At 35.5% G+C, this 23098-nt stretch overlaps 1 protein-coding gene across 1 annotated transcript in view; it reads right to left on the minus strand.

Moving 5' to 3' along the window:
• jarid2a (jumonji, AT rich interactive domain 2a) overlaps positions 1 to 23098 on the minus strand; it is a 90262-nt gene that overhangs the window by 27712 nt on the left and 39452 nt on the right. The window contains exons 4-6 of the mRNA XM_056474851.1: positions 22032 to 22201; positions 12462 to 12638; positions 2359 to 2513 (exon numbers count right to left, since the gene is read on the minus strand). Coding sequence (XP_056330826.1) covers positions 2359 to 2513; positions 12462 to 12638; positions 22032 to 22201 — 502 coding nt within the window. The remainder of the gene's footprint in view (positions 1 to 2358; positions 2514 to 12461; positions 12639 to 22031; positions 22202 to 23098) is intronic.

Below are 23098 nucleotides of genomic sequence, written 5' to 3' on the forward strand. Positions count from 1 at the left end.
TCCTTTTTAAATAAACAGAATTTATTTCACACCTATTTTGACATTCTATGTTTTTTGTTTATTTGAAGTATACATTTAATTTGCATTAATAATCGAATTAATTATAAATATTATTTTTTTTTTCTATTTTTAAAAAGTCTTTAACCCCTAAGTCTGAAGCTAACAAATGCCATTTCTAAATCTATCTATCTATATATATATATATATATACAGCGCCATCATGGATGAGCAAATTCAATTTTACGTTCATCAGGGACTCAGTAAAGCTGAAACAGCACAATGACAGACCATTTCCACATCACGACCCTAGGCCTGGGAAGGAAGTAACAACTTTATAGTGGCAGTCAGTATAGTCAATCTGAACATGTGGTCAGTTTCGCCGCTAGCCAGCTCGAGGGACGACTGAATGATGTTAGACAGATGCTGCTGAAGAAAGGGTTTGCGGTTGACCACAGAAATGATGAGTCATATTTCTTTTTCTCATGAAATTAAGTCAAGATTATGCATAATGTATTTTTGTTATGTTGAGATCAGAAGTGGGTCATAATCCAGAAACTGCACTCAAGTAAAGGAGTAAGTTCTTACAGAAACCATTAGTCAAGTAAAGGTATTAATAACAGTTAGTAAAAAGGAAAAGGACAAGTATTGCCTTTAAAACCATAACTACATGTAGCTTGTTACTACTAAACTCTGGTTATAATCATAAGACAAAACATTAGGGTTGTTCTGATTCTGATACTAGTATCGGAAATGTTACTGATACCACAAAAATTTCTAGCATCAGTATCAGCAAGTACCCATAAACTAATACATTGCCATATTTTTTAAACAACACATAGTTATGCCTGCTGTCCGCAAGTTAACAGACAAAACAATTAAGTTTTGTTTGACCAGTATAAGTTACTGTTGCAATTTTTTGTACTCTTGTATTAAAAACTGAAATGCCTTTTATTTAACAAATTGGCTTAAAGTTTCAAAGAGATCAATTTCTTATATTATTCATATAGAATTTATTATATGCCTACATTTATTAGATTTTTTTATACAATTATACAGTAAAATTAAATTATTATTTTCGGTTTACAGTAGATTGGTGGCTGCATATGAAGTTTTTATTTCAGTAAAGAACAGTATATAATATCACTGGTAAAAACGTCCCTGCAGGCACAGGACGCCATATTGATGTTGTACCCCAACGTCGTGGGGACATTGGATTTTGTTTGGAAATGAAAATCGGGTTGACGTCAGAACCCAACGTCAGGTCGACGTCAATGTCCAATGTCCAATTTAAAAACAACCTAAAATCAATCGAATATCAACATCTAATCATATTACACCTTGACGTTAAGTGACGTCATGACCTAAATCTAACCTAATATTAACGTCTTATGATGTTGTGTGCCTGCTGGGGTGTCTTAGATAATAAAAAGTATTGTAGTTTACTGTAGAAGCACACCATAAAATAAAGTCAGAAGCACACCATAATATAAAATAATTCTGATAATTCACACAGGACTAGTTAAATATACTGGACAGTTGTATCAATAGAGATACAAAGGACCAGGTATCGGATCAGTACCAAGTATCAGTACCAAGTATCGGAATCAGGAAGGGAAAAGAGTATCAAAATAAAAACATCTTTACCAAATGTTTCTACAAAAAAATTCTACAAAGCAAAACAAAAACAAAGAATTAAATAAAATAAACAATTAAACCAAATCAAACCAAACAAAAACACAATGAAAATAAATACACCAAAACAGTATTTACTTATTTAGTTTATGAGATCACTTTATTTTGGAGCTGGCCAAAATTTATCGTGATTTATTGCATTCAAAATAAAAGTTTATATTGGCATAATATATGTGTGTGTACTCTGTTTATCTATTACTTATATATAAACATGCTCATATTTAAGAAAATGTTTATTTATATGAAGATTTCTATACGTTTATTAGACAAATTATATATTCATTTAAATATCTGTGCAAAAAATGGTTTGTATAGTTTTGTTTTATGTATGTATGTGTATTACATATAGATAATAAATATATATAATAGACACATATCTTTTGTCAAAACAAACTTTTATTTTGGATGCGTTTAATCACAATTAATCTTTACCTAGCACTACTATTTTCACATATCTTTGTTATGATGAGATTAAAAGAAAAAAGTTCAATTTGACTGGGATGTTTTCCAGATGCTGATCATGCAATTTTCAGTTGACCACAACTCATTTTCTAGTGTAAAAAAGGTGTAGACTATGAGAAGAAAACTGTTATTGAGACCACAATAATGTGTAACTGAGATCATGAAATATCTATAGAGAAAATGCAAAAAAAAAGAAAACCCTACCTGTTGTTTTTGTTCTTGCACTGCTCTGTTGGGTCGTAGATTGTGTGTAGTGGAGCTTCTAGCTGATGCTACAGGGTGTTTCTCCTTCCCATCTTTCCCTCTGGCCCTCAGACTGCTCTCGCGCACCTCAGCAGCTCGTGTCTGTCCATTAAACACTGAAAGAAGAGAGAAAACACAGATCTGACATTCAGCATGATTTGGTAGTGTATGTACTAGAGCTGCACGGTGTTGGAAAAAACTGATGAAGAAAACTGATAAGGAAACTTGTGATATTTTGTTTATTCTACAACATATATAGTGATACACTAAAAATGGAAGCACTATGAAGTTTATTATTAACTGCTTGTAGCCTTTTGATTTAAGAATCAGTATAAATCTGTTAAAATCCAATACTAGTAGATTTAATCAGTTAAAAATATAAATATGGTATAAATATATCTAGCTATAGAAAGCCAGATCCCTTTAGTTGAATTTCATGAGACTGATTTACTTAATGTTCAGGGGCAAAATTGACGCAGCTCCATACTCCACACAATATATTAAATCCGATATGTTTTAAATAAAGAAGAAGAGGTTAAAACACGTTAGATTTATTGATATTATTACATAAATCGTATTCTTATTTGTTTCATTATGTTTAACTAACAAATATCCATCAAAAAGTTTAATAGTTTGGCTATGTTAAAAGTATGTAATGCAAATGGATGGAAATTTGATATGCAATCAGAATACAGAAATCTTTTTTCTAATTTGTTAGGCCTAAATATTTTTTGACAGTATGAATATAATTTCGCCAGATGACTTAAATAACTCTATTTGGAAAGAATTCATCATTTTATATGGATTGGGATGATTTTGTAGGGAAGTTTATTAAAAAATTAAACAAACTACAACCATAGATGATTACAACAGAGCCAATAAACAAATGAAATAAACAGTTTTTAATGCTTTTCTGGTGAGTCAAACAAGATTTAGGTACAGATCACAAGTGGCATTAAATACAGATGTGAAAAATTCTAAATGTTTTTCACTGATCAGTCACACACAGGTAAAACACAAATGAGTGTATTTCTTTAGTAGTGTAAATGCTTGTGTGGTCGAATGCATTCAAACAGACCCAAAAAGACTACAGGACGTGTTGTTGATGCGCACTGGACAGATGGGGTTTAAACTTTAAACCATCAATAATTGTAGTTTTGGTCTGAAGGCCAAAAAAAAATGTACATATTGAAGTCAGAATTATTAGCCCATCTGTTTATTTTTCCCCCCAATTTCTGTTTAACAGAGAGAAGATTTCTAAACATAGAGGACACATTTCTAAACATAATAATTTTACTAACTCATTTCTAATAACTGATTTCTTTTATCTTTGATGACAGTAAATAATATTGCACTAGATATTTTTCAAGACACTTCTATACAGCTTAAAGTGACATTTAAAGGCTTAACTAGGTTAATTAGGTTAACTAGGCAGGTTAGGGTAATTAGGCAAGTTATTGTATGACTATGGTTTGTTTTGTAGACTATTGAAAAAATATATAACTTAAAGGGGCAAATAATATTGACCTTAAAATGGTTTTTAAAACATTAAAAACTGCTTTTATTCTAGCCGAAATGAAACAAATAAGACTTTCTCCATTTCTAAAAAAAATATTATCAGACATACTGTGAAAATTTCCTTGCTCTGTTAAATTTGGTCAATAATTAAAAAAAGAAAAAACAATGCAAGGGGGGGGGGGGGGGGGCTAATATTTATATATATATATATATATATATAATATTCTTTTAGCAGTCACATATATCATATATTAGAGCATAGATAAAACCATCAGCTTTTAGGATCGTTTTCTGTTCTCAAACAATATAAATAATAACTCTGGCTTCATAAATGCCAGAATATTAAATGCTGCCTTAATAAAATCTCTGAATGGGGTCACTGGTGTGGAAAAAACTAAATAAATGATCCAGGAAGTTCAAATCCAACAGTTAATATCATTGAAAATTTACAGCTACATATTTAACTGTTTCTCTTACAAAATTAAATCAGTATTTGACTATAAACCTTATTTTTGACTTTAAAAAAAAAAAATTGTATTCTTAAGCATACTCTCTAGAATAAATTAATCTTTTTATCCGAAAATATAACTGATGTATTTAATTTCAAAGCTCTAAAATACTTGTTAAATGAGTTAAAATGTATATATAAATGTTAATTCGCACAATTACAGTATACTCTATATATTAGTACTATACTTCATTGATTTTATTGCTTTGTAGTAACTATTTTTAACTACAAAAATGTTAAATGAATAAATATTTTTGAAGTGTAGACTACAGTATATACGCAACCTTATTTCACAGTTAGACAGATTATAAAAAGCCTGAACATACACTCACCAACAGACCCTGCCTTATAGGAAAAAGGGTCAGAAGTGGACAACCGCCACAAATTTAAAAGGATAGTTCACCCAAAAAATTTTATTGTTGTCATTTACCCCTGCCCCACTTGTTCAGAAAAGAAGATATGAATATTGCTGGAAAAAATGTCAGAGGTTGTTTTTTCCAGCATTGTTTAAAATGTCTTCTTTTGTGTTCAACAGAAAAAACTAAATGCTGAAAAACATTTTTTTGGGGTGAACTATCCCTTTAAATGACATTGGATTTGGTTACGTGTCTTTTAATGTGTCTCTCAATTGACCAAAATCCATCTCACCACAGGGTAATGGATGATTCTGTCCCTGTATACGGTGTATGACAGTGCTTGATGGTCATATGCATTGAATTGACTGACAGTTTCCCTTCATGGTGACCAAAACCAGGTGACTTGGTTCTGTAGTGGAAAAACGACCCAGTTTTGAGGCTTTCTACTGAATGCTCCTGCTGTCTCTGACCACTCTGCTTTCCACTTTCTGTGCACTTGACTTGTAAATTACTCTTATAAAAGAAGACTGCCAAGCTACTAACAGAGTCTGCATAGAGGCCTGAATTTATGGGATTTTAAAGCTCAAACACTGTAACAGCTAAGCTGCTTATAGCCCTCAAACTAACATCAATAAATCACCAAAACAGTAACGCAATTGCCACTAAAAGCGCCCACTTTTTAGAAACAGCCGTCTTGTTTAAGACCTAAAGTTTGATTCTGACTGTACGAACAACTTAATATCGCATGAAAAATGTAGTCTAACAGATTTTCATTCCTCCCAAGAGCCACCCACATCGCAGTTGGACAAAAGCGGCAAAGATTTGGAAGTTTTGAGCCTCCATTAACTAAACAGATGGCGAACAGAGAGTTCAATGTTAACACTAAACAAGTATTGAAATGCTCTTTGGGTCACTTTGCTAAATGAACGCTTCTAGAGGGACCAACTTATCGCTCAAACAGTCTGGAGCTCGGCCAACGGCGCACATAAAAGTGTCATATTTAGCGTGTGGTCTCGTACAGTATGTAAGACGACGTGGCTCTGGTTTCGTTGTAAAGTACGGATGCTCAACATGACTCCTGATTTCATTGCGGAGCACACAGAGTTGCCTTTCAGCGCGCTATCACACGTATACAGTCAATCCAAAATTAAATCAGACACCAAATATCCTTTTTTAAATATATTTTTGATGTACTTCATGTATGTATGTGAGTATAGCTAAATAAACTGATATATTATACCTCAAATTTTGAATTATACCTCAAAAAATGAAGAATCGCTGCAGGTTTTGCTTGAATCTGGTTGACAGCAACACGAGAGATTACTGGCAGTGCTGTAAAAAGTGATTAGTAGACCATTGCCTTATAATTATTAAACAAACTATCTGCATGATTATAAAAGTTAAGTCAAGGGGTTTACTGATTTATTTTTTAATTAAAATCAACTTGTTGCTCTTAAGCAACAGTTTTACTCACTTTTTTGAAGTAGAGTAACTAATTGCTTTTTACAGTGTGTTATTGAGGCCTGACAAAGTATTGATAGTTGTGTAAATATTGCCATAATAAGAGTTCTATTAATATTTTTGTTTGACTGTAATCCATTACATACAGCACTGCTCTATCAGAATATTTGACATTGATCATTCGTTCTGACAAAGTTCAACTCTCGAGCTCTTGTTCTATTTTATCACTATTTTATAAACTATAGTGAATAAACCGTGTAATACACTGACATGTTGAATGAGTCTGAATAGGTTTAGCTTTGGCTGTACAGACTGAATTGAAAATTGAAATGATGCTGTCATTGGCAACTAGGTCAGACACGGAGTAACTAATTAGGGCAATGTGATACAGATACAATATTGTTGACCATTCTCAATAACAAAGCAGCCAAGCAACTATACTCTCCATATTACCCAGCAAAATGACTCAAAAAGTTGTCCTGTCTATCAACAGCATCACAGATTAAATAAAAAGTATTATTCGTGGTATTGGTGAAGGGGTGGAGCAGTGGGTAGCACGATCGCCTCACAGCAAGAAGGTCGCTGGTTCGAGCCTTGGCTGATCAGTTTGCATTTCTATGTGGAGTTTCTCTCAGTGTTTGCGTGGGTTTCCACACATCCAAAGACATGTGGTAGGTGAATTGGGTAAGCTAAAATTGGTTGTAGTGTATGTTTGTGAATGAGTGTGTATGGGTGTTTCTCAGTGATTGGTTGCAGCTGGAAGGGCATCCGCTACGTAAAACATATGCTGGATAAATTGGTGATTCATTCTGCTGTGGCGACCCCGGATTAATAAAGGGACTAAGCTGAAAAGAAAATGAATGAATGAATGAATTCATGGTATTTTAAAGTGCCCATGATATTAATATTACTCATTATCATGTTGTATCATATTACTGAATATCGTCATGTCTAAAGTGCACCTCATTTCAGTTCATAAGTGTCATCTTTTTATGACAAAGCAGGGTTCTGCAGGATTCAGCAAGTTTATAACTTTTAAAGACATTTTTAAGACCATTATAAATGAAGTTTTAGACTTATACAGGGCTAAACGCTAAGGAGTTTTTCGAATGGCCCAGTTGGAAAACATTTTTATTTGTTCAATCAAACTTTATTTTATAGTTTAATAAATGTATTAATACAAAAAAATAATGTAATAATCAAATATTAAACAATTTAGTTAATTCTGAGCAAAATATTTTAAATATTGTGTCAAAACAAGCAAGCTCTAGTTGTATACATACACCTTTTTTCAACATAACCTTTTTTTAAAAATTAAAAATCCAAAATTGTTATAAAGGTTTTAAAAACTGAAAAATAAACTAGATGTATGCAGAACACAAGAAGGTTACTGGTTCAAACCTCGTCTGGGTCAGTTGGCGTTTCTGTGTGGAGTTTGCATGTTTTCCCTGTGTTAGCGTAGGTTTCCTCCGGGTGCACCGGTTTCCCTCACAGTCCAAAGACATGCGTTATAGGTGAATAGCCAAGGTATGGCTAAACTTATCGTAGTGTATGTGTGTGAATGAGTGTGTAAGGGTGTTTCTCAGTGATGGGTTGCAGCTGGATGAGCATCCGCTGCGTAAAACATATGCTGGATAAGTTGGTAGTTCATTCCCCTGTGGCGACACCTGATTAATAAAGGGACTAAGTCGAAATGAAAATGAATGAATGCATGAATGATTATCTCTGTTAAATGGACAGTTCACCCAAACAATGAAAATTCTGTCATCATTTACTCACCCTCTACTTGTTTCAAACCTGCTTGAGTTTCTATCTTCTGTTGAACACAAAGGAAGAGAAACTAAAGAATGTATTAAAAAAAAAACAGCCATTGACTTCAATAGTATTTTTTGTTCCTACTATGGATGTCAGTGGCTGCTTTTTCCAACATTCTTTCATGTGTTCAACAGAAGAAAAACATTCATAAATTTAGAACCCCTTGGGTGCGAATAAATGGCAAGGAAATGTTCATTTTGGGTGAACTAACCCTTTTAAGTCTCCACACACAGACAGCAGAGTTACGTTTTTCCACAAAGGCAGTGTTCCGTAAAATCTGGTTTCAAACTGACACCCAGAGTAGGGTGCATTTTCACCAGTCAGGTCAGCTTCCTCAGCAGTAAATACATGGAGAACATTTAAACAAATGTTATTGTAAGGAAAATAATTAAACCATTAGGATAAACAGAGTTAAAAAGTGCATTCTTAAATAAAAATTTAAAAGTTGTATTATTTATTTATTGGATGGGTGTTGGCCAGATTGGATAGCTATACATGAACAAAGGTAAACTAAGACCTGTTTTAAAATGATTTAAGACCTACAACACACTATTTCAGTAAATTTACAACTTTTTAAGGCCTAAAAATTGGTTTTTGAGATTTAAGACATTTTAAGAGTTTCTAAGGCCCCGTGGACACCCTGCAAAGTATTTAAAAATTAATATCCCTTCTGTGAAACTTTAATTCTTTCAAAAATATCAACTGTGCCTTAACGGTGAGAATTTGTGTTTCCACACCTTTTTAAACATAACAGTTTATTACATTTGATATTATTAAGATACTATTCGGTTTAAAGTGCAATTTAAAGACTTAACTAGGTTATTATATTAACTAGGCAAATTAGAATTAGAAAGAGCTTTATTGCCAGGTATATTCACACATACGAGGAATTTGTTTTCGTGACAGAGCTTCTACAGTGCAACAGAATTACAGAGACAGGACAAAAAACAGATAATAAATATATATATATAAAAAAATAGAAGTAGTGAGTGCAAATATACAGATTGACAAGTGTATGTACATGTTTATTACTATATACAACATTATATGTGCGGCTGTTATGTGCAAATTGGCATGTAAAGTGTGTTGTTAAATAAGTATATATGTGTATAAAAGTGTATAGCAAGTAGTGATGTTGGTTCCACAATTATTCTCATCAAGTGTTCATGAGATGGATTGCCTGAGGGAAGAAACTGTTTCTGTGTCGGGCTGTTCTGGTGCGCAGTGCTCTGTAGCGTCGTCCAGAAGGTAAAAGCTGCTTCAAAGAGGCAGTGTGCTGGGTGTGAGGGGTCCAGAGTGATTTTGGCAGCCCTTTTGCTCGCTCTGGATAAGTACAGTTCTTGGGGAGTAGGAAGGGTTGTACCAGTGATTTGCTCAGCAGTCCGAACTATTCGACGTAGTCTTTGGAGGTCATATTTAGTAGCTGAGCTAAACCAGACAGTTATTGATGTGCAGATGACAAATTAGGGAAGTTATTAGACAAAAAAAATTCTGTAGACAATCTGTGGAGATTTCCGTAAAAATCTAAATTTTTTAATAATAATCTTGATCTTAAAATTGTTTATTCCAGCCAAACAAACAAAAAATGACTTTAGCCAGAAGAAAAAAACACAGGAGATACTGTAAAAATATCCACACTCTTGTAAATATCACTTCAGAAATAACTGAAAAAGAATAAAAGTTTAATAATAATAATATTAATTTAATTGTGATATCTACTGGAAATGTATTGCAATACTCCTAGTGTTGCTTTTTATTGTAAGATTATGATATTTATTTATAGTAATTTGATTAATTATTATACTTAATGTTTAGTTTTCACCTTCACCCTGAATGTATCTAAAAAATATATTTCAAAACTGGATTCAGTGAGCCAAGAATGGCATGCATTTGAGAGAAATGTAAAAAGCCTGAAAGCTGTTGCCAGTTTTAGACACTAATGTCGTGTTTCTCCTGGAGGATGAATGTGACCTGAAGCCCCAGCGATATGTGTGCCGGCTGTGTGTTTTGTGGACCCTCAGACGTGTGCTGAATGTGTTGGGTTACTGGTGTGTCAGGTTACACTGCAGATTTTGCTGAGTGGGCAACAGGGTCCGGTTACAAATCCAGAGTGGAAAAAAAAAAACGGGGCAAGAATGCAAAAGACGAGGACGAAGTGGTGTTCAGCACTTTATTAAATGGATTCTCAGCTAAATTCAGCTTGGCCTGCTTTCATCTATTTTCTATAATTAGGACGTGAGTCTCAGGAGAAAGAGGAAAACAAGCACAGTGATCAGTGGTGTCATTAATAAGCAGACACAGCATATTTAATGTGGAAAATATTCATTATACAGATAAATAAAGCTGAAATAATTACATGAATTCGTAATATAGCACGTTATTATAATATAGCAACAACCTATCTTTTAACAAACATAAACATTTATTTGTAAGCAAATTTTAAAGAAAAAACTAAATAAATAATTCTTTATTTACACACTAACTTTCAAATATTATTATTATTTATTATTTAATGTTTTTGAAAGAAGTGTCTTATTTATTGGGCTATTATTATAGAATTTATTGGAGACAAATAAATTAGAAACAATATTGTGAAATATTATCATGCCATTTCACAATTCATGCATTCATTTTCCTTCAGTTTAGTGCCTTATTTATCAGGGGTCGCCACAGCGGAATAAACCGCCAACTTATCCAGCATATGTTTTATGCAGCAAATGCCCTTCCAGCCGCAACCTGATACTGGGAAACACCCATACACTCTGGCATTCACACATTCGTACACTAATAATTTAATAACCATTTAATAATATTACAGTAAAAACAATACAATCTCATTTATAACAGAATTCAGTGTTTCCTCTAGGATTTTTTCCAGTGGCAGCAGGCTCTGTTGGGCCTTTTACACAGATCTACAAACTACCTGTGGCATTATTACATTGACAAATGTTGTGAGCGCAGTATTACAAGTCCAAATCGCATTCATGTAATCCGAGCATGTGTGAATCTCTGTGCCCGAACGCTGATTTCCTCTGCTCGTGCACAACATTTCTTGCGCACCCTCAAATATATGCTGCTCAAGTGCACATTTTCTTGTGCGCTCTCAAATAAACGTTGATATAGTGCATTAATGTAAAGAGTATGTCTCAAACATTTATTATTATTTGCTAGAAATATTTATGAGAGTCTCCAGTAGACTTACAAAGCGGCATTAATGCGTCCTGAAGTAAAATGTGAAACTGTTATAGATATATATAAATATAGAGAAAGTCATTGTATGCAGAGCCATAGATCTTTATCTATAAATAAAGTATAATTATGGAAACTGTGTTCATCATAACTGAAAGTTACGTCGTGTTTGCTGGCCTCACGCATCTGTCAGTCAGTTAGTCAGCACATTACCTTAAAGGGTTAAACAAATAAAGCAGTACTACGATTACAGAAGAGTTCGCACTGTTATAATTCACTTACTTTTTAATACGTTTTGGTGCGATTATACCCCGCTATTAAAAAAATGGCTGAATGTTTTAAATGAGAAGCTGCTGTAATGTAGCCGTGGCGGGATGAATTTTGGTGTGGCACCCCGCCATGGTAAAATGAATGTAGCGGAAACCATGGCATTACACAAGTTTTTGCCTTGATTTGCTCGCCGATGTCCTCTGCATAGTCATCTATGTGTAACAGTATTTAAAAAAGCAGATTCATTTACCAAATTTATTTGAAACATTTCATTTCAGTTTGCTTTTTTGTAGCTAAAAAGGTTACGTCAACCCCAAACCCTATGTATCAATCTTACTCTCCTCTCAGATGGGATGGTGGGCCAAATCCAAGGTTACAATGGGCCAACTTGGTTACAATGGGCATCTCTGATCTAGAGTAAGTGTCCATTTTTAGAAATACTCACAGGAAATACAATTCAGTGACTTTTTTCAATATCAGCGTTTACTTTGATGGATGCAGCAAATGTTGAAATAATAAACATGTTAAACAAGACAAATGATACATGCCTAATTTAAAGATAGCAGTGTGATTAATCCATTTTTATTAAAACTCTAATCTATTGACAGCCATAGTGCAACTTTTGCATGTGTGCACACAATGAATGCCTTGTGTTATATGGACGGTGCAGCACAAATGTATCTGACAGTGAAGGCTGTATATAGTCACGGCTCATTAACTGTATGGTGTGGAAAAAGGCAGGATCATAACTCACCTCACCGGAGCCCTTAAATGGAACCAAATGTCCAGCATGTCTGCTACTGGCACACTACTACACACACACTACATAGTATAATCGATTGTAAAGTGCTATTTTAAGGGAAAAGGGATAATAAAATGCAAAGCGAGATCAGTTTGTGAGAGTAATTGTGTGTGTTTGTGGTGATTCTGTTGGTGTGGTGAAGTACCATGACCGTTGGCGATGCATTTGTTGGGTCCTTTGCTCTTGCGTGGAGTGGACTGGCAGGAAGCAGGGGCGTTGCTGGCACTTTCTTCTTCCTCTTCCTCGTCATCTTCCTCATCCACATCTTCATCATCTTTAGCGCTACCAAAGTATGTCATGTTGCTGGGCAGCGCAGCAGAGCCTGAGCCAATGAGAAACAGGGTAAAGGCAGAGTGAGCGAGTGTCGTGCAGAGAGAGAGATAAGTGAGAAACACAGTGGAGAGTAAATCAGATTGTGACGTGATTCAGTCTTCATATATGTTGGTTTGAAATGAGCCGATTGTTCATTTCAAAGAATATAAATTTATACACTACAGTTCAGCTGAGGGGGATGGGATATTTCATCCAAAAATGATCATTCGCTCACTATTTACTCTCCATCAAGTGGTTCCAAACCTTTATGAGTTTCTTTCTTCTGATGAACACAAAATAAGATATTTTGAAAAAAGCTGAAAACCTGTAACTATTGACTTCCATAGTAGAAAAAAACAGGTTTCCTACATTTTTATAAATATCTTCTATTATGTAAAACAATCAGAAAGACACTCATAAAAGTTGACATCATGTAAAGGGGGATTAAATGATAAAAGAGCTTTCATTATTGTGTGAACTATCCTTTTAAGTTCTTTAGTTTTTAATCAGCAAGGACAGTCACTGACTGAAAGTGACCATTAATTCACCTAAACTCCTACATATATATATATATATATATATATATATATATACAGACATACACACATACACTATGGACAACTTAGCTAACCCAATTCACCTATAGCACGTGTCTTTGGACTTGTGGGGGAAACCGGAGCACCTGGAGGAAACCCACGCCAACATGAGGACAACATGCAAACTCCACCCAAAAATGCCAACTGACCCAGCTGAGGCTCGAACCAGTGACCTTCTTGCTGTGAGGCGACAGTGCTAACCACTGAGCCACCGCGACGCTTTATATGCAGTGCATCCGGAAAGTATTCATAGCGCTTCACCTTTTCAATGCTTTTTTTAATTTATAAAGATGAATGCAGCAATGTACAGAGACATCCTGAATGAAAACCTGCTTCAGCGTGCTGTTGACCTCAGACTGGGGTGACGGTTCATCTTCCAGCAGGACAATGACCCAAAGCACATCGTGAAAATATGAATGGAGTGGATTCACAACAACTCAGTGAATGTCCTTGAGTGGCCCAGCCAGAGCCCAGACCTAAATCCTATTGAACATCTCTGGAGAGATCTGAAAATGGGTGTACACCATTGCTTCCCATCCAACCTGATAGAGCTTGAGAGGTACTGCTTGTGGCATCATATTCAAAAAGACTTGAGGCTGTAATTGCTGCCCAAGGTGCTTCAACAAAGCATTGCGCAAAGGCTGTGAATACTGAAGTACATGTGATTTTTCAGGTTTTGCAACAATTAAAAAAATATATTTTGTTCACATTGTCATTATGAGGTATTGTGTGTAGAATTTAATCCCTTTTGGATTAAGGCTGTAACATTAAAAAATGTGGAAAAAGTGAAGCACTATGAATATGAATATATATATATATATATATATATATATATATATATATATATATATATATATATATATATATATATATATATATATATATATATTTTTTTTTTTTTAAGTTAAGGGTTTCACAAAAATGTTAAGCTTTATTTTTATAATGTTTTATTTTTCAGAAATCAAAAATATTCACGAACGATTATTTTACACCTTAACACTAATAACATTTTAACACATTATTTTGTCACATATCTAAAACTTTGTTGAACATTAGAGGTTTCCTTCAAAAAGAACAAAAAATGTTAGAAAGCTAAACTTTTAAATTGCAGTGTACAAAGCTAAGCAATACCAAAGGATTCCCCTCACCATCAGTGAAAGTCAACAAGGCCCAAAACAACACCAGACTTCATTGTACATAAAATCAAACATTTATTTGTTTGAGTTCCAAATGACATAATGGTGAATAAATAGTAACTAATTTCCTAAACTGTTGTATTAATTGATCAGATTTGAGTTTTTAACTATGTTTTCATATGTGTATACCCTGATATTGTTTAACACTGTGAGACATTCGTTCATCTTTACCAGACTCAACAGTCCTTAGACACTCGAAGTCCAGAAACATGTCAAAAATTTCAGTGGTTCAAATGTAATCATAGGAAACTGCAAGAACACTTTTGTACGCAAATGAAACGTAAAAATCACTATGTTTGCCTATTCTATTCCACTTCAGGTCAAGGTGGGCATTTACTAAATGCTCTATGCTATAAGAGTCAGCAGCACAACACGCAAGTCACATATTGCCCTAAGTAAAAGCACACTCTGATCTGATTAAACCTAATCTATTTAACTAGCGCTCTCATATTTAATTGAAAATATCCAAAAATGAACTAAGGTCTCAGGGTATTGAAACTACATGAGGAAAAAAGGAAAATTTACTCACTATTACTCACCCTCAGGTGAATTCAAACATTTAATAGTTTACTTTTTCTGTTGAACACAAAATAAGTTATCTAAAAGAAACTGTAACCACTGACTTCCATAGTAAGAAAAAAATTACAATGGAAGTCAATAATTACAGGTTTTTAACATTTTTCAAAATATCTTCTTTTGTGTTTAACAGATAAAACTGGGTTTGAGACAAGCGAATGATGAAAGAACGTTCAGTTTGGGGTGAGCTATCTCTTTAAAAAAACAGAATTTAAATGTTTTGGGTGAACTAACCCTTTAAACCGAACCCACCAAATCTAAACACACCCTAAGGTTCTGCGCAGACATTCTCTCTGAGATCACAAAAATACGAAGATCACATCTGAAAACTCTGCTGTGAGCATTTGTAGATTGTGCAAATCTCTGTTTAACTTGACCGTGTGCATGAGAGAGAGACAGAGAGAGCTGTTAATGTGACGGCGAGTCCAGTCCAGAGCTCATCTCGTGTGTTTCTGATCCTCACTGAAGGGTTCAGCGCTCACAATGGAGAGCCTGTTCAGCTTTATTCCACATTCCCTCAACAGCCATTTATCTGCACCCGAGTCACTGGGTCCGTAGCGTTTGCATGTGCTGCAGCATGTGATTGTGTGTGTGTGAGTGTTTGGAGGAGGGGGTGGGGAACGACCGCTGAAATAGACAGGAGAAGCGGCCTGTCTGCTTTTGAATCAATCTTTTTGAATTCTCCAAACAAAGTAACTAATAGAGCGTTACATTTATACTGCATCCTGGTCAGATCTGCTGTTGTTTGAGATCAATGGAAATGAACTATGCGAAACCTTATTAGTGACTGGTTATGAATGATGGGCTGCAATTTCCAGGTGAAATGAGAGCAGAGCTGAAACGGCGAAAGAAAGGATCTCTGGGCCCCTAGATTATGGAGAAAGGCTCTTTAGGCCAGTCCTCCATGATCAAGGGCTTTAATAAGGGCTCCCGGGGGCTTTGAGCGACCCGCTATTGTTCAGATCTCAAGAGGAAACCGAACGATTCTTCGATTCCTCTCTGATAATGCCAGGGGTTTTGAAGAGTGAATATTAATGAATGTGATTTTCATCTACTGTTCTGTAGCGATGCAGCTGATGTAAGTATTCGAGTGTTACTCTCATTAATTGTCACGATGGATATAATCTGGTGAGAGGTCTGTGTTAAGTCCTTGTATTCTGTTATTTGCTCATGATGTCCTCTGATTTGAGTTCTACCTCGAAGCGAAGTGTGACTTTGCCTCAGGATTTTTTTTAACCCAAATCTGTTTTTACATCTGTCACTCATGGGTGATGGAGAATAAATTGGAGAAAGAGAGAAAGAAGGGGAGAAAAAAGGAGAGAACAAGAGATCTGTCTACTGTAATTGTAATAGACTTGGATATGAGGAGTTCCCGGTTATATTATTATATTATATTATATTATATTATATTATTCATTCATTCATTTATTTTCTCTACGGCCCTTTATTAATCTGGGGTTGCCACAGCAGAATGAACCGACAACTTATCCAGCATGGATGCACTGGGAAACACCCATACATACTCAATCACACACATACACTATGGCCAATTTAGCTTACCCAATCCACCTGTACTGCATGTCTTTGGACTTGTAGGGGAAACCAGAGCACCCGGAGGAAACCCACGCAAACACGGGGAGAACATGCAAACTCCACACAGAAATGCCAACTGACCCAGCCGAGGCTTGAACCAGCAACCTTCTTACTGTGAGACTATTGTGCTATAATATATGCTATATTATATTATATTATATTATATTATATTATATTATATTATAATTTATTATATACAGTGAAGTCTTTTGCTGGACAGATCCACCACTTTTGACGCTCATAAAGGTTCATAAAAGTCATTGTGCTGCAGGTATTAGGAGGTTTGCTGAAGGTGCAGCTAACGTGCAGCAAGAGGTTTGCGTCTTTAATAAACTACGGCAGTTTGCGTTCAGTGAAAAGTAAGAAGGATTAATAAATCCACATGAAACAGTCACTTGAAATTGACGTTACATCTTCAGTTTCGTGTTCAAGCATGCTTTGCACTCACACTACAAGCATACCGCGCCAAAGCCCAACTGAACCGCGCTCTGGCACACCTCTTCCAACCGTGCCAGGACCAGCCAACTGAACTCTGCCTGAACACAATTTGGAGCACTCAAACTTGTACATCCTGAAAGTTTTAGGGCTGCTAAAATATTTTATTCTGTCTAGATTTTCAAATGCGGGCAGCAGGGTGGTGCAGTGGGAAGCGATCTCGCCTCACAGTGCTATAGGTGATTTGGGTGCATTTAATTGTCCTTAGTGTATGTGCGTGAACGGAAGTGTATAGGTGTTTCCCGGTGATATGTTGCAGCTGGAAGGGCATCGGCTGCGTAAAAATATATGCTGAATAAGTTGGTGGTTCATTCCGCTGTGGCGATCCCAGATTAATAAATTGATGAATGAATGAATTTTCAAATGCTATTTATTGTTGTATTTTCAGCAGCCATTATTTCAATATTCAGGGTCATGGGATCCTTCAGATATCATTCTAAAATATTGATTTGGTACTCAAAAATATTTAAAATGATTATTGAAAACAATTAATATTTTTTATCAATTCATAACATTTTTTTCAGAATTTTTCATGAATAGAAAGTTCAAATATTGTTCAAATAAGTTCAATAAAAATACTGAAGAAGCAGCTTTTAGGAATAGACCCCAAAATAAGTTAAAGAAAAGTGTTGAGTGGCCACTGATGAGTGACACCTCAGCCTCTGGTGAATGAGAAACAGCCGCTGCATCTGAATAACAGCTTATGACATCCTGCACATCAGCCTTGACTTATGCGACACTACAAGCTCTGCTTATATTTTAAAAATCCATAAACTGATCCGCACTGCCACTCTCACATTTACGTGTGCTCTCGGTTCTAACCCAATAACGAGAAGAGGTTTGATATGATGAGCGGGACGGATGGAGACGGGGAAGAGATGTTCTCATTTACATTCTTTATGTTTGAAAATCCATTAACCCACTTTGCCCTCAGCCAAGAGTCCATGGCAAATCCAATCAGTCTGTTCCCTGTCTTTACACAGCCATGTGTGAGAGCAAGACGAGAGATGGAGAAAGTTAACCGGTTCAAAAGAGCCAGGGAAATGCGAGAAGGAATTTGGGGAGAGAGAATAAGTGAAAGTTTGACGTTAACTCAATTTGCGTCTTCTTCCAGGTCTGCTCTGCCAGAAAGGATGAGGAGGAAAATATAACGAAGGACTGCAGCAGAATTTAAATATTTTAGCTGTCACCAACGCAGACTGTGGTGATATTATCGCTGTTTATATGAACAAAATTATACCAGTTACATTTAATTACTGGAGTTCTGTTCCCAAAAGTCAAGAATTCCAACAAAAGTGTCAGTGGGATAGTAGTCAAGTGTGGTCAAGTGTGGTCAAGTGCAAAGACCACAAGTGTGAGTATTTAGAAAGGCCCACTCACTTCATTTCGGAATGAATCAGCCTTCTGGTGGAATCAATTGAATTGGGGACAAAGATATTGATTAGAAAACAACCTGGGATTTTCGAAATGTATAGATCACTGCTTAGGCCTACTTGAAAGGCAGTACTAACAGCAAAAATAGAGCAGTTTTTAAGCATTTATCATGAGTTAAATATACTCTGAAAATCAGAGAACACTTTCAGATTCCTATAGTTACTGCTGTTAATCTGTAACCTGTTGGTCAATTCCTTACTTATCTGACAAACCCAATTTAACTGGCTGATAAAATATCAGACTTTGAAGGATTGTGAGCTGTTTTAAAGAGGCTGAAACAGCAGGTTTCCTCAGACAGCAGGTTGTCCAAATGAATGCTAAAGGCATGGGGACCCTTTCAGCTATAGCAAGTTGATTATTTAAATTTTCAACTTCATACTTTTTTGAATTTTCTAAATTCATAAATTTCAACTTCATCACTGATTGAATCAAGTCCTTAAATGTAAGTGATTCAACACTGAAGCTGGAATTACTCACCAGTTCAGAGCTGAACAGAATAAGGGTCTATCTCAGCATACAACCTCTTGAATTTTAAGCTAATTTGGACTGAATTCAACTAAATTAAAAAATCTATAGGGCAGACTAAGCTCTGATGAGAAGCGTGTTATGTTGACAGGACTGCTCCAAACTCAAAAATATGCAACCGCTCAATTTGTCAAATATGTTTTTTTATCACTGGTAAGTATATTAGTCATTTTAAAGATTCTGTTATCATAAAAAATCATCATAATGTCTCATGTGAATGCCAAGTGCCATCCAGTTAAAAACTAATGGATGCGACTGCACGCACTTGACTAGAGACCCTGCACCTCACAAAAGTGTTTACTCGGTTTCATCATCCTGGCACAGTTTGTTTTTTATCACTGATATAATATAAATTGGTTAGAGTAAAATATTTCAACGCAATCCTACAAAAATAAATAATGAAGTATTTTAAACCTTTTTACATGTTTTTTTAAACCCTTTTTACAGTATTTGAAACCCTTTTACATTTATTGTACATGTAAATTTTAAATCTACATGTACAATAAAAAACAACCCTCGCCAAGTGGTTAAAAGTAGCTTAGTTCCGTGGAAAAACTGCAGACTTGGTATCCCTGTACTTTATTGATAAAAGCGTGTTTAATGTGTTAAAGTCATTTAAAGAAATAGCCTGAACACATCCTGCTAATTTTTGACTGCTTCAGTAAAACTTCAGTAGTAGTAATCATTCTTTGTGCTGCAATCTTTGCTGTTCTCTAATTTAGTTTTGTTAAAAATCCCTTGGTTATTTTGTAGAAAACACTGCAAGTATGGTATAGTCACAACAACAAAAAAATGTGAATGATAAAGACTACATTATTTTTGAAATAATCAAGTGTTCATAAAACATTCACCAATTTGATCCACATTTAAGAAACGCTGAGGGAAAGCAAATTAAGAAAGTAAATATTAATCCGTAATGGGAAAGTGAATATTTCTTTGAATACATCTGAAGTGAATATATCTTTCATCGATTGGATGATGCCACTAAATTCATTCTTACATTGATTTTCACAAATTATCAAACAAAGAAATGTAAGCATAGAGCCCTAATAATTATTTAATTATTGTTAAATAATTGTATGTTGTACCAGCACTCTATTTTAGATAATATTCCAAATGTGATAGAGATTTGCATATGCTAGCCAATACATAAGAGTACAGGCACGTGTTTGTTTTTTTACTACTTGGAGTATGGTTTAAAGAGCCCCTTTTATGGGTTTTTGAAAATGACTTTCCATGTAGTGTGTAACACAGCTCTAAGTGAAGTGAAATATCCTGCTAAGGCTTGAATCTGAAAGTGTACAGTGTTTAAAACTATTGATTCATTTATAAAAGAGTCGACTCATAGTAGTTTGAACGAATCGCCCCGGTGACAAGTCTTTAGCCGTGCTGGCGTAACGTCGAGACAGAATTCAAGGCCCGCCTATTTGCTGCGCACGCAGACCCGGGAAAATTGAAACCCCCCGCTCTGCCCACAAACACCGTAGCAGATCCCGGTTGAATCATGTCGCGAAGACGCTGTGCTCTGAAGTGTGAGGAAAAGTTTGTGTTATTTTCCCTACCCAAAGATGAGGCTGTGAAGAGTCAGTGGTTGAAGTTTATTTTTGCAAAAATACTTCAGCATTATAGCCCCAGCCTTGTGCTTTGTTCCTGTCATTTTTCTGAAAAGTGCTTCAGCAAACTACATGCTTACAATGGGGGAATCATCAGCCATTTGTTAAAGGAAGGATCAGAAAAGACTACTGATGTATGGGACTTTGTCAGAGCTTGAAAGGAACTTTACAGTACACAGTTCATGGACCAGTTTCTTTCTCCATTTCACAAGTGTAAGTAATGTAATGCGATTAGTGTAATGCGATTAAAATGGTTGCCTCCTTGTTTTCTCTAGCTTGCAAATTATGTATTTAATTGTGTTTTGTTAACCGTTTGTACTGTATCTGGTTAACTCTTTATATTCTCATATTGTGTAAAATGCCACGTTGAAAATGCGCCGCTTGCCGCTTTGTTTATGGATTTAAATGTGTTTGTGAGCTCACTTTCCACTGCCGTTTGTCGTTGCTATGGCCACCGTCAGCTGTTCCTACACACGTGCGCCGGTCAAGTTTCAAAATAGTTCAGCTTTTGGCACTGTGTGGATTAATACTGAATGTGTGTCACTGTTTTTACTTACGGTTAAGAATAGAGCAATATGCTGGTGTTTAACTGCATTGCTTTAATGCACACCTGTATTGGGCTCACACATACACTCTGCACTCTGACAATGTTGATAAGCCATGCTGGGCATTTCTTTCAGCCTTGCGCTGAAAGACTGGTTCATCGGACCAATCAGCACATATTAGCATCGCACTAAGGAGAGATTTGGGAACAAATGAATCACTAAACGAATCATATGAGAGTCGTTGGGATAATTAAGTACAAATAAATGCATATTATGAGACAATGAAAGTGTTTTTTGACCTTGCATCCATATCAGCCTGTTGTTGGAGACCCCCAAAACCAAAATATGACCCTTTTTAATGCATAATAGGGGCTCTTTAATATTAAATTGCTACACTTGTAATATCTAACTTCTCATAACCTCATCCATTTGCACACCAACAAGCAATCTACATATGAGCAAAATCTAAATTCAATTTCGAACAGTACACATGCTCCGCCCACAATTAAACCTCATTGGATCGAAGTTTCACTCATGAATATTAAAAATGCAACATAAACCAGACTTTATCTCTCATCAGCTGCGCATAAACATCTCATTGAGTTCTTCTTTACAACTATAAACTTGACTTTCTCTCTTAAAGAGTTCAAAATGAACTGAAAATGTTTGCCGGGAGCTCATCCAAGACACAAACACAGTAAATAACAGCAGCACACACCAGAGAGTCAACTAAACATTTGCCAGCAATAACCAAGACTCCCATGCGAGAGGTGAATTCGGGAGTCTGTAAACATTTGGGGAGTGGAGGGAGTGAAAAGATAAAGACCCACCTCTCAGACAGAGGAAAGTGAGGAAGTCTTCAGTTTTGGGTTTGCGTCGTGTGAGATGGTTGAGCAGGGCGGCAGGGGTCGGGCTCAGGGCGTCCAGCACCTTCAGCGGGGTGGCGTTTGGTGAACACGGATGAGACTGAGCAAACTTCCTCTGAGCCTGCAGTCTTGGCCTGGTGCGAGGAACAGGGAATTAAGGAAATCAGAGGATTAGTTCTGCTAGAAATGAAAATAGCGTCATTATTTACTCATCAATCTGGCATTCTTCATTTAGTGAGCAAGTTTGAAGGCATTTATTGGTTGTTCTTTTTAAATCTGCTTCAGTAAATGCGAATCAAACTTTGCTTTTGTCTTTTATGTTACAGTAAAGAAAGATTTTTGTTTTAAACAAAGCACTAAATAATGAAAACAATGTTTGCCAGTGAATGTACCACAAATCATGTTGCACTGCTTGTTTCCTTCAACCTTAAAATACCTCTTTTGCACTATATCTTGCTCAGTATTGTTCTGTCTAATGTAAAAATACTTGTGTAGTCTGTCTTAGGTTACGTCTATAGTTGAAGTATTAATTTAAAGTATATGTTAGGGCTGCACAATATACCATTTAAGCATCGATATCGCAATGTGTGCATCTGCAATAGTCACATCACAGGATTAGATTATTTATTAAAGATTAAAAGATGAAGATATTATTATTTTAAATTGTTTATACAATGATGATCATGTCATTTGATGTTTGACTGTTCAAGTGCTATACATGAATACTGTTATACACCCCAGAAAACCATAAAGCAGTGTTCGTTTATTTGTTTTTGCTGATAATTTATGCAGATCCGTTGCACAGAAGAATACTTGATCACTCCAGTCGACCTAAATTAAAGAAATCTTTCCAAATAGAGCTATTCAATTCATATGGTGGAATTATATCTTTTTTTCCTTCACTTTTGTCAGTTGGTGAAGTTTTGTTCCTCGCCACTGTCACCACTGGCTTGCTTGGTTTGGGACTTGTGGAGCTGCGCATTGATTGATTTGCTCTTCGGTGTTTGGACTTTCAGCAGTGGAATTTAAAC

Source organism: Danio aesculapii, chromosome 16 (genome assembly GCF_903798145.1).
Source record: "Danio aesculapii chromosome 16, fDanAes4.1, whole genome shotgun sequence".
Lineage (NCBI taxonomy): Eukaryota > Metazoa > Chordata > Actinopteri > Cypriniformes > Danionidae > Danio > Danio aesculapii.